At 48.1% G+C, this 13,214-nt stretch overlaps 1 protein-coding gene across 3 annotated transcripts in view; it reads right to left on the reverse strand.

The window, feature by feature from the left end:
* LOC136622626 (saxiphilin-like) overlaps positions 1-13,214 on the reverse strand; it is a 261,639-nt gene that overhangs the window by 1,973 nt on the left and 246,452 nt on the right. For all 3 annotated transcript variants that reach the window (XM_066598113.1, XM_066598110.1, XM_066598114.1), the window contains 2 exons: positions 6,562-6,626; positions 2,530-2,714 (listed from right to left, as the gene is read on the reverse strand). In XM_066598113.1, coding sequence (XP_066454210.1) covers positions 2,530-2,714; positions 6,562-6,626 — 250 coding nt within the window. The remainder of the gene's footprint in view (positions 1-2,529; positions 2,715-6,561; positions 6,627-13,214) is intronic.

The raw sequence follows: 13,214 nt of genomic DNA on the forward strand, positions 1-13,214 counted from the left end.
CACTGGTTCTAAAGGGAACCTGTCAGCACGTTTAAAACCCATTAAACTATGTTATGGGGCTCAAAGGTGAGGAAAAGGGAGCCGGGGAGCGCCTCTATGCAGAAGGCTATGTGTGCTCTGTCCCCCATTCATCTCTTTGACAGAGCATGCGCATACAGCCTTCTGAAAACGGTCACACTGTGTGCATTGATTTCTTGGGGGCATGGTGCTGGAACGGTGGACCCAATGAGTATGTGACACAGCTCCCTCTTCCACTCTCTTACAAATATACACACACGAATGTCAAGTTATCACAATGTATCTTATAAACAAACATACACAATACTTTTAGTTCACCACAATAGAGTAAAGCCTGTGAATTACAGATTATTGTGAAATGCAGCCAATAAATTGAGACCAACACTATTATGCCTTTATTAAGGTGAATATGGCAAGGTGGCCAAAAATTGCAACACTGTAAAACAGCTGCGATCGAGACCCAAGACTAATTAGTGTTTTCTGATCCATTCACATGGTCGTAATGCGTGAAAAATACGCTGCAGCCCAGAAATCCATCGGCCGAAATATTCGTAATAAAAAAATCACCTGACAAAAATTGTCAGCAATTTGAGATTCTGATGCTGCGTTTATTTTCATGTGCCCAAAAAAATCGCCCATGGGAATGAATACATTGGAATCCAATGCTTCACATGATCGCGATTTTCAGCCGATGTTTTATCGTGGCTAAATAGCCGCGTAAAAATGGTCGTGTGAGTAAGGACTTAAGGACACGGCCTATTTTGGCGTTAAGGACGTAACAATTTTTGGAGGATTTTCATCTCCACTTTTCAAAAGCCATAACTTTTTTATTTTTCCATCGAATGGCAACATGAGGGCTTTTTTTTTCACCGTAGTTTTCACCTGCAGCATTTTTGGTTATATATAATATATGGTCTGCGTATGATATGCTATCCATAGGCAATACATTGCGTATGGGCAGCATTTTCATACACATCCCTGCTTTGAGCAGGGATTTAAAAAAAAATAAAAAAATCACACTGCGCAGGTTCTGACGCTGACGCTTTCTCTCTGTGCGCCACCTCTCTGTCCCTCTCTCTCCATGCACCGCCTCTCTGTCCCTCTCCATGTGCCGCCTCTCTGTCACTCTCTCTCCGTGCACCGCCTCTCTGGCCCTCTCTCTCTGTGCACCGCCTCTGTCCCTCTCTTTCTGTGGGCCGCCTCATTGTCCCTCTCTTTCCATGCACCGCCTCGCTGTCCCCCTCTCTCTGTGCACTGCCTCTCTGTACCCTCTCTCTCCGTGCACTGCCTCTCTGTCGCTCTCTCTCCATGCGCCTCCTCTCTGTCTCTCTCTCCATGCGCCACCTCTCTGTCCCTTTCTCTCTGTGCACCGCCTCTGTCCTTCTCTTTCTGTGGGCCGCCTTATTGTCCCTCTCTTTCTGTGCACTGCCTCTCTGTCCCCCTCTCTCTCTGTGCGCTGCCTCTCTGTCCCTCTTTTTCCATGTACCGCCTCTGTCCCCTCTCTCTCCGTGCGCCACCTCTCTGCATATGTGTGTGTATGTTTCTCTCTCCTTCACTGGCGCTTCAGCCAGCAGTGACATTCATAGTCCCGCATAGTCTCGTGAGACTATGAACGTTGCTTAGTAATGCTTGAATCTCCATTACAGCGCTCACCGCTACACTTAGCATGGGAACTTTGACTTGGTCCGACGGGTCACTCAATGTACCCATCTCAAATTTTAGGATTTTATGGCGGTGATGAGGATCTAAGGAATCGAATGGCAACAAAATTATGGTCCTAAGGTGAGACAAAGTGTTCAAAGACTGGTGCAAGAAAAAACATGTAAGCTTATTTATATTAGATGTATGACATCACCTCAATGGAACAAAGCCTACCAATGTATGCGCTAACTGAATTGTATCACAAAAAGAGCAGCCTGTTAATACACACACACACTACTTTAACATACGAACGTGATTTTGTAGTGTTTTGTGGCCCTGAAAATAACGGCCGGAATACAGGATGTAACAAAATCATTGATTTCAATGGTTTCGTTTGCACTAGCGGGATTCTCACACGATATTACTATGCGCAAAAAAATAGTCCTTGCCCTATCTTTCTCGCGCATAGTTTTTCTATGTCTCAGAAAAGATATAGCACGATCTATCAGCCTACTTTTTTTTTTTACTGCACACATTAGTGCAAAATTTAAATGGTAAGAAGAAAAAAAGCATTTTAACTCGTTCATGCGCAAATATGCTCTGCAGCAGGGAGCGTACTCGCGCATGTGCTCGTCTGTTTAAGCCCTAAAGTGCAATCTATACCAGGATGTAACTATAGGGGATGCTGGGGCAGCAGATGCACCCACGCCCTAGTACATGGTATGTAGGCGCTCTGATACACATTTTGCATATTTACATGTTGTTGTCACGTTGAGAGCACAACTAAAAATACACAACTTTTCCCGACTATGAAATACAATTGTGCTTATATTGGCTCAGCAACCTCTCAAGTCATATTCAGACACTTACTTGCTGATTCTGAATAATTCTTACAACATCACTGAGACGGTCCTCCCGGCAAACAACAGCTTTAATGGAGGCACCTCCAAGTCTGCACTTTTTGTGGTCACTGACAGGGGCACGGGATCCATCAGGACATAATAACTCAAAGTCTGATGATTTTAAATCTTTTGCCCAAAATGCAGGATTTTTACCTGTAGGACAAATAACAAAAGATGTAGTCCATTATCCTGTAATATATAGTGCAAATCCCATGTGCCCTACGGGGCCAGGCAGTGGCAGGAGGGATGATGTGGCGCTGGCCGCACAGCAACTGAGAAGGCCGAGGATGTCAGCAATAGCAGCAGAAGGGGGTGAGAAGATGTGTCCCTGGTTGCAGCCGGTGGCTATCATTTTTTTTTCTTATTTCACATTATGCTAAGCCACCTTGTTGAATACATAACTGGTAACTGAGGACATAAGAAGACCTGAAGAGGATCCATTAAGGTTATTAGTTGATTAGCAAACTGACAAGCTCTGCTGCATAGAACTTACTAGCTTGACAAAGACTCATTCTTTAGAGTCGAAACGTCGCCATCTTGTGTGTTGAGGAGGCATTACTATCTGTGTATTCTCATGAATGCATAAAATACAACCGCACCAAACCTGCTGCCTGACGTCTTTCTTATTATTAGTTGATTAGCAAACTGACAAGCTCTGCTGCATAGAACTTACATTTTTTTCTTGCATCTTACGCGTCATATTTACTACATAGTTAGCAAGCATAAGTTTGTGGCAGCTAGGGCTATATCCTCCTTAGTGATGACTTCTCCTGCTCCATTGTGGTAGCAGGAAAGCATAATGTTGGATCTGTCTTACAACAGAAACACATGGTGCTGGAAGGATCCCTTTGACTATAATGGAGACCATCAGGCTTCTGTGACGCCGTCCGCCGTTTTCTCATCGAAAATTGCACTATTTTGACCTGCATTTGGTGGATATGATGGTGGCCATGAATATAAAACATGTCTTTGGAAGTTCTTGTCTTTAAGCCAACAAGCTTCAATGCAAATTTTTACAAGACATGTTTTTAACCCCTTAATGATGCATCCTTTTTTTTTTCCTTTTTGTTTTTCTTCCCCACCGTCAAAAAAAAATCATAACTCTTGTTATTTATCTATTGATGTAGCTGTCTGAGGGCTTGGTTTTTGAGGGGCAAAAAATTATGCACTGGGCTCCGATGGGTAACAACCTGGGAAAATTGATGACTAGAGATGAGCGAGCATACTCGGCCACGCCTCTTTTTCGCCCGAGCGCCGCGATTTTCGAGTACTTCCGTACTCGGGCAAAAAGATTCGGGGGCGCCGTGGGTGAGTGGGGGGTTGCAGCGGGGAGTGGGGGGGAGAGGGAGAGAGAGAGGGCTCCCCCCTGTTCCCCGGTGTTACCCCCCACTCCGCCACGCCTCCCCCCGCCTCCCGAATCTTTTCACCCGAGTACGGAAGTACTCGAAAATCGCGGTGCTCGATCAAGTAATTACTCGAAATGAGTAGGTTCACTCATCTCTATTAATAACCCATCCAAATCTGACCAGAGTGTTGACTCTGATCTGAAGACTTTGTAGGCTGGACTCCCGAGAAGAGCTTTTATCAGGATGTCATGCAAAGAAATAATGGACACAATCCCTTTTAGATGGAGAGCCATGACTGCCGCCAGCACCTTGGTAAAAACCCAGAGTGCATTAGCCAGACCAAATGGGAGGGCTGCAAACTGGTAACGCCTGGACCGAATGGAAAACTGCAGGAAACACTGATGCACCTGACAAATGGGGATGTGCAGATAGGCATCCTTGACGTCTGTGGACGAAAAGAATTTGCCCGGCTCCATGGATGTCACAACTGACCTTAAGGACTCCATTCAAAAATGCTAAACTCTTATGTAGCAATTTAGGGCTTTCAGATCCAGGACCAGCCTGAAACACACTGGAAGGAAAACCCTTGCAACACTGGGAAGATGGGACCCGCACTATGACATCTTGAGACAGAAGATTGTGAATGGAATGGGTCAAGGCTCTGGCTGCTAGAGGAGATTCTGGAACCCTTGAAGTTAAAAAATGTTTGTGGAAGTGGGCAACAAACTCAATTGCATAACCTGCGAAGACAACCTTTGACAGCAACATTTAAAAGGTTACCAGTATACACACTTATCACTGTTGTTGCTGGCGGGTGTCAGCTGTCAAAAAGGGGAATAAAAGAATGCAGGCTATCTATAAGCAGAGAGATGGTGAGGGAACACTTAGCTAACTTAAATGAATTCAAGTCTCAAGGTCCAGATGAATTACATCCTAGGATACTAAAGGAAGCAGCAGAGGTGATTGCTGAACCACTTGCCATAATCTTTCAAAATTCCTGGAGAACAGGAAAAGTCCCAGAAGATTGGAAAAGGGCAAATGTTGTCCCAATCTTCAAAAAAGGGAAGAAGGTGGATCCAGAAAAGGGCAAGTGTTGACCCAATCTTCAAAAAAGGGAAGAAGGTGAATCCAGGAAACTACAAGCCTGTGAGCCTGACTTCTATACCGGGAAAGATCTTTGAACAAATTATTTAACAGCATGTATGCAAGTACTTGGATAAAAATGGAGTTCTTAACCAGAGACAGCTTGGGTTTATAACAAACGAGTCATGCCAGACGAATCTAATTTCCTTCTATGACAGAATCACCGACTGTGTTGATCAGGGAAATGCGGTGGATATAGTATATCTTGACTTTAGTAAAACATTTGACAACGTATCTCATACTATACCTATTGAAAAAATGACCAAATATGGGATTGACAAGGCTACTGTTAGGTGGATTTACAACTGGCTGAGTGATCGTACTCAAAGAGTGGTCATAAATGGCTGGACATCCAAGTGGAAGAATGTATCAAGTGGGGTACCACAAGGCTCTGTCCTACGCCCAGTGTTGTTCAACATTTTTATAAATGATCTGGAGGAGGGAATTGGTTGGAAACTGATCAAATTTGCAGATGACACAAAGCTAGGAGGGATAGCTAACACTAGGGAAGAGAGGGAGAGTATTCAAAAAGCTTGAACAGTGGGGGGCGAATAACAGAATGGTATTTAACAAGGAGAAATGCAAAGGACTACATCTTGGCAAGAAAAATGAAAAAAGCACATGCAGAATTGGGAGGAATTGGGCTAAGCAGCACATGTGAAAAAGACTTGGGTATACTAATAGATCACAGACTGAACATGAGTCAACAATGTGATGCAACAGCCAAAAAGGCAAACACAATTCTGGGATGTATTTGGAGAAGCAGAGAGTCTAGATTACGTGAGGTAATTATCCCCCTCTACTCTTCCTTAGTTATACCTCATCTGGAATACTGTGTCCAGTTCTGAGCACCCCATATTAAAAAAAAGACATAGACAAACTGGAGCAAGTTCAGAGATGAGTTACCAAGATGGTGAGCGGTCTGCAAATCTTGTCTTATGAGGAATGGTTAAAAGATCTGGGAATGTATAGCTTGCAAAAAAACAAATATCTGAAGGGCTGTCACAGTGCAGAGGGATCAGCCCTATTCTCAATTGCACAAGGGAAAACTACAAGCAATGGGATGAAACTGAAAGGGAGGAAACACAAAATAGATATTAGAAAAATCTTTCTGACAGTGGGGGTGATTAATGAGTGGAACAGGCTACCATGGGAGATGGTGAGTTCTGCTTCAATGGAAGTGTTCAAAAAAAGGCTGGACAAATATCTGTCTGGGATGACAGTGAATCCTGCACTGAGCAGGGGGTTGGACCAGATGACCATGGAGGTCCCTTCCAACTCTACCATTCTATGATTCTATGGAGCAGGATTGATTTCTGATTCTGCTCTATACAAACCCTCGCAAACCCAGAATGTACATATATGTCCTGGGCCATGAAGGGGTTAACTCCTACATCCAGAAGGTTAAATTTTAATTCAGACATTCAAAAATTACTATAGGATCCAATTTGTTTTTGATCTGTTTTGTTGGGAAGCTTGTAAGGAAGCTTGCAAGATACTGGTTTTCTTACCATCTGTGTTATCAGATACAGCATAGTGAGGCACAAAGGCCACATCTCCTTTCTCCACTAGACACCTAAAGTCAAAATACAAGTAGAAGTAAAAGTAAAATTTCTGAAGTTAAAGTAGATATAAACTATAGTAATAATGGTAAAATGTAATGTTCATGCTCAGCATAATGTAACGATTTGAAGTGTAAATAAGGGTCAAGTAATCTGCAGGGGGAGATGATTAAAGGGCCACTCCAGGGATTTATTTAAATTCATTCCTTATGTAGGTAGCCCCTGAGTATATATAAGTGAGCTGGTGTTACTTTGGTTAATTATTTCTGTCTGAAACTCCTGGTATGTTTTTCCTTAGATGGTCATGTAAACTCAGTTCTGACAAGCTCAGCTCTACTTGGGGTTATGTGTTCATTTTCAAGTCAGATTCTCAGTTTGTGTGACGCAGTTACATGAACCTACCAAAGAAACTGCCTACAGGGGGATGCAGACACTTCTGTCACAGTTACTGATGATGATCACACAGCTCCTGTCACACAGCTATAATAGGAGATCACAGCTCATCCTCATGACTATATACTAGAGATGAGCGAACGCGTTCGTCCGAGCTTGATATTCGTGCGAATATTAGGGTGTTCGGGATGTTCGTTATTCGTAACGAACACCATGCGGTGTTCTGGTTACTTTCACTTCCTTCCCTGAGACGTTAGCGCGCTTTTCTGGCCAATTGAAAGACAGGGAAGGCATTACAACTTCCCCCTGTGACGTTCAAGCCCTATACCACCCCCCTGCTGTGAGTGGCTGGGGAGATCAGGTGTCACCCGAACATAAAAGTCGGCCCCTCCCGCGGTTCGCCTCAGATGCGGTGTGAGTTAGATGAGGGACAGTGCTGTTTGTACCGGAGCTGCTGTAGGGAAAGAATTGGTAGTTAGTGTAGGCTTCAAGACCCCCCAAAGGTCCTTATTAGGGCCACTGATAGCTGTGTGTTGGCTGCTGTTAGCAGTGGCAAATTTTTTTTTCTCAAAATCGCCTCTGCAGACCGTTGCACCTGGCATTAGGGACAGAAGTGCTGCATAGGCAGGGAGAGTGTTAGGAGTGAGTGTAGCCTTCAAGAACCTCAACGGTCCTTTCTAGGGCCATATTTATCCGTGTGCAGTACTGTCCAGGCTGCTGTTAGCTGTGCTGCATTTTTTTTTGCTTCTCAAAATCGCCTCTGCAGACCATTGCACCCTCCATTGATACTGCAGGGAAAGAATTGTATAGGCAGGGCCACAACACAGTTATTATTCATAGAATATACGCAGTGCTGCCTTTTGGTGGAAAAAAACTGAAAACAAATCTATTTGTCCAGCCTCTGTCCGTCCTAAGGGCGGTGGACACGTGTGAGCTGCTTGAACAACATTGCTAAATCAGACGCACCCAGCTACGCTTTACTGCTGGCTTCGCCATTTGCTTTCCTTAATTGGGAAAAAAATACCTGCTCTCCAAGAGTTATAATAACTCTGCTACCCTCACGTTCTGTGACACATAAGCAGGGACACAGCACAGTTATTAAACTTCTCATGTTCATTGAATATACGCAGTGCTGCCTTTTGGTGGAAAAAAACTGAAAACAAATCTATTTGTCCAGCCTCTGTCCGTCCTAAGGGCGGTGGACACGTGTGAGCTGCTTGAACAACATTGCTAAATCAGACGCACCCAGCTACGCTTTACTGCTGGCTTCGCCATTTGCTTTCCTTAATTGGGAAAAAAATACCTGCTCTCCAAGAGTTATAATAACTCTGCTACCCTCACGTTCTGTGACACATAAGCAGGGACACAGCACAGTTATTAAACTTCTCATGTTCATTGAATATACGTAGTGCTGCCTTTTGGTGGAAAAAAACTGAAAACAAATCTATTTGTCCAGCCTCTGTCCGTCCTAAGGGCGGTGGACACGTGTGAGCTGCTTGAACAACATTGCTAAATCAGACGCACCCAGCTACGCTTTACTGCTGGCTTCGCCATTTGCTTTCCTTAATTGGGAAAAAAATACCTGCTCTCCAAGAGTTATAATAACTCTGCTACCCTCACGTTCTGTGACACATAAGCAGGGACACAGCACAGTTATTAAACTTAGATAATTCATTCACTAGAGGCAGTGGGGCCTTTTGTTTTCCAAAAAGGGCAAAAATTATATTTGGCCTGCAGTCTTGCGCCAATTTATTTCCTGCCTGTGAAATCAAATCACTGGTAATACAGCATGCTGAGGGGTAGGGGTAGGCCTAGAGGACGTGGACGCGGCCGAGGACGCGGAGGGCCAAGTCAGGGTGTGGGCACAGCCCGAGCTCCTGATCCCGGTGTGTCGCAGCCGACTGCTGCGCGATTAGGAGAGAGGCACGTTTCTGGCGTCCCCACATTCATCGCCCAATTAATGGGTCCACGCGGGAGACGGTTATTAGAAAATGAGCAGTGTGAGCAGGTCCTGTCCTGGATGGCAGAAAGTGCTTCGAGCAACCTATCGTCTACCCGCAGTTCTGCGCCGTCCACTGCTGCCAATCCGAATCCTCTGTCTGCTGCTCCTCCTTCCTCCCAGCCTCCTCACTCCACTACAATAACACCTGCTCAGGAGCGGGAACACTCCCAGGAACTGTTCTCGGGCCCCTGCTTAGATTGGGCAGCAGCGGTTCCTCTCCCACCAGAGGAGTTTATCGTCACTGATGCCCAACCATTCGAAAGTTCCCGGGGTCCGGGGGAAGAGGCTGGGGACTTCCGCCAACTGTCTCAACAACTTTCTGTGGGTGAGGAGGACGATGACGATCAGACACAGTTGTCTTGCAGTGAGGTAGTAGTAAGGGCAGTAAGTCCCAGGGAGCAGCGCACAGAGGATTCGGAGGAAGAGCAGCAGGACGATGAGGTGACTGACCCCACCTGGTGTGCAACGCTTACTCAGGAGGACAGGTCTTCAGAGGGGGAGTCAAGGGCATCAGCAGGGCAGGTTGCAAGAGGCAGTGCAGTGGCCAGGGGTAGAGGCAGGGCCAGACCGAATAATCCACCAAGTGTTTCCCAAAGCGCCCCCTCGCGCCATGCCACCCTGCGGAGGCCGAGGTGCTCTAAGGTCTGGCAGTTTTTCACAGAGACGCCTGACGACCGACGAACAGTGGTGTGCAACCTTTGTCGCGCAAAGCTCAGCCGGGGAGCCAACACCAACAGCCTCACCACCACCACCATGCGCAGACATATGATGGCCAAGCACCCCGCAAGGTGGGACGAAGGCCGTTCACCGCCTCCGGTTTGCACCCCTGCCTCTCCCCCTGTGCCCCAACCTGCCACTGAGATGCAACCCCCCTCTCAGGACACAGGCACTACCGCCTCATGGCCTGCACCCACACCCTCATCTCCGCTGTCCTCGGCCCCATCCAGCAGTGTAGTTCAGCGCACCGTTCAGCCGTCGCTTGCGCAAGTGTTCGAGCGCAAGCGCAAGTACGCCGCCACGCACCCGCACGCTCAAACGTTAACCGTCCGCATAGCAAAATTCATCAGCCTTGAGATGCTGCCGTATAGGGTTGTGGAAACTGAGTCCTTCAAAAGTATCATGGAGGCGGCGGCCCCACGCTACTCAGTTCCCAGTCGCCACTACTTTTCCCGATGTGCCGTCCCAGCCCTGCACGACCACGTCTCCCGCAACATTGTGCGCGCCCTCACCAACGCGGTTACTGCCACGGTCCACTTAACTACGGACACGTGGACAAGCACAGGCGGGCAGGGCCACTACATCTCCCTGACGGCACATTGGGTGAATTTAGTGGAGGCTGGGACAGAGTCAGAGCCTGGGACCGCTCACGTCCTACCCACCCCCAGAATTGCGGGCCCCAGCTCGGTGCTGGTATCTGCGGAGGTGTATGCTTCCTCCACTAAAGCACCCTCCTCCTCCTCCTCCTCCTCTGTCTCGCAATCAAGATGTGTTAGCAGCAGCATGTCGCCAGCAGTCGGTGTCGCGCGGTGTGGCAGCACAGCGGTGGGCAAGCGTCAGCAGGCCGTGCTGAAACTACTCAGCTTAGGAGATAAGAGGCACACGGCCCACGAACTGCTGCAGGGTCTGACACAGCAGACCGACCGCTGGCTTGCGCCGCTGAGCCTCCAACCGGGCATGGTCGTGTGTGACAACGGCCGTAACCTGGTGGCAGCTCTGCAGCTCGGCAGCCTCACGCACGTGCCATGCCTGGCCCATGTCTTTAATTTGGTGGTTCAGCGCTTTCTGAAAAGCTACCCACGCTTGTCAGACCTGCTCGTAAAGGCGCGCCGGCTCTGCGCACATTTCCGCAAGTCCCACACGGACGCTGCCACCCTGCGCACCCTGCAACATCACTTTAAGCTGCCAGTGCACCGACTGCTGTGCGACGTGCCCACCCGGTGGAACTCTACGCTCCACATGTTGGCCAGGCTCTATGAACAACGTAGAGCTATAGTCGAATACCAACTCCAACATGGGCGGCGCAGTGGGAGTCAGCCTCCTCAATTCCTTTCAGAAGAGTGGGCCTGGTTGGCAGACATCTGCCATGTCCTTGGTAATTTTGAGGAGTCTACCCAGGTGGTGAGCGGCGATGCTACAATCATTAGCGTCACCATTCCTCTGCTATGCATCTTGAGAAATTCCCTGCAAACCATAAAGGCAGCTGCTTTGCGCTCGGAAATGGGGGCGGGGGAAGACAGTATGCCGCTGGATAGTCAGGGCACCCTCCTGTCTATTTCTCAGCGCATACAGGAGGAGGAGGAGGAGCATGAGGAGGATGAGGAGGAGGGGGAAGAGACAGCTTGGGCCGCTGCTGACGGTACACCGGCTGATTGCCTGTCATCCTTTCAGCGTGTATGGCCTGAGGAGGAGGAGGAGGATCCTGATAGTGATCTTCCTAGTGAAGACAGCCATGTGTTGCGTACAGGTACCCTGGCACACATGGCTGACTTCATGTTAGGATGCCTTTCTCGTGACCCTCGCGTTGCACGCATTCTGGCCACGACGGATTACTGGGTGTACACACTGCTCGATCCACGGTATAAGGAGAACCTGCCCACTCTGATTCCCGAAGAGGAAAGGGGTTCGAGAGTGTTGCTATACCACAGGACCCTTGCGGACAAGCTGATGGTAAAATTCCCAGCCGACAGCGCTAGTGGCAGAAGGCGCAGTACCGAGGGCAAGGTAGCAGGGGATGTGCGTAGATCGAGCAGCATGTACATCCCAGGTAGTGCAACAGTCTTTAAGGGCCTGGCCAGCTTTATGTCTCCCCACCAAGACTGTGTCACCGCTCCCCAGTCACGGCTGAGTCGGCGGGAGCACTGTAAAAGGATGGTGAGGGAGTACGTAGCGGATCGCACGACCATCCTTGGTGACGCCTCTGCCCCCTACAACTACTGGGTGTCGAAGCTGGACATGTGGCCTGAACTAGCGCTGTATGCCCTGGAGGTGCTTGCTTGTCCTGCGGCTAGCGTCTTGTCGGAGAGGGTGTTTAGTGCGGCTGGGGGAATCATCACAGATAAGCGTAGCCGCTTGTCAACCGACAGTGCCGACAGGCTAACACTCATCAAGATGAACAAAGGCTGGATTTCCCCAGACTTCTGTTCTCCACCAGCGGACAGCAGCGATACGTAAGCAATACGTAGGCTGCACCCGCGGATGGAAGCTACGTTCTCTCTCACCATCCAAAACGGGGACATTTCTGCTTCATCAATCTGTGTCTAATATTCCTCCTCCTCCTCCTCCTGCTCCTCCTCCTGAAACCTCACGTAATCACGCTGAACGGGCAATTTTTCTTAGGGCCACAAGGCTCACTCAAATAATTTTTCAGAACAATTTTTATAAGTTTCAATGCGCTTAAAAGCATTGGAACTTTAACTTGAACCAATTTTTCGTTACACTGGGCTGCCTCCAGGCCTAGTTACCACTTAAGCCACATTAACCAAAGCGATTAATGGGTTTCACCTGCCCTCTTGGCTGGCCATGGCCAATTTTTGGGATGTACATTAGTACTGTTGATACAGCAATTTTTGTGGGCCCTCGCCTACAGTGTAATCAAATTAATTTTTAGCCCACCTGCATTACAGCTGACGTTACCTCAGCTGTGTTGGGCAATGCAATTGGATATTTTTATGTACCGCCGGTGGGTTCCAGGGAGCCACCCATGCTGTAGGTGCACACTGAGTTTTTAATACATCTGTACACTTCTAAAGAACCCGTCTGACTGGGCCATGCAGTGTGGGCCGAAGCCCACCTGTATTACGCACGACATTACTACCTCAGCTGTGTTGGGCAATGCAATGGGATATTTCTATGTACCGCCGGTGGCTTCCTGGCACCCACCCAGGCCGTGGGTCCACAGGGAGTTTAACCTACATGTGTCCACTTGTAAAGAACCCCAGTCAGACTGGGGCATGCAGTGTGGGCCGAAGCCCACCTGCATTAAGCACGACATTACTACCTCAGCTGTGTTGGGCAATGCAATGGGATATTTTTATGTACCGCCGGTGGGTTCCAGGGAGCCACCCATGCTGTAGGTGCACACTGAGTTTTTAATACATCTGTACACTTCTAAAGAACCCGTCTGACTGGGGCATGCAGTGTGGGCCGAAGCCCACCTGTATTACGCACGACATTACTACCTCAGCTGTGTTGGGCAATGCAATGGGAT

The sequence above is a fragment of the Eleutherodactylus coqui genome, chromosome 1, assembly GCF_035609145.1.
Source record: "Eleutherodactylus coqui strain aEleCoq1 chromosome 1, aEleCoq1.hap1, whole genome shotgun sequence".
Classification (NCBI taxonomy): Eukaryota; Metazoa; Chordata; class Amphibia; order Anura; family Eleutherodactylidae; genus Eleutherodactylus; species Eleutherodactylus coqui.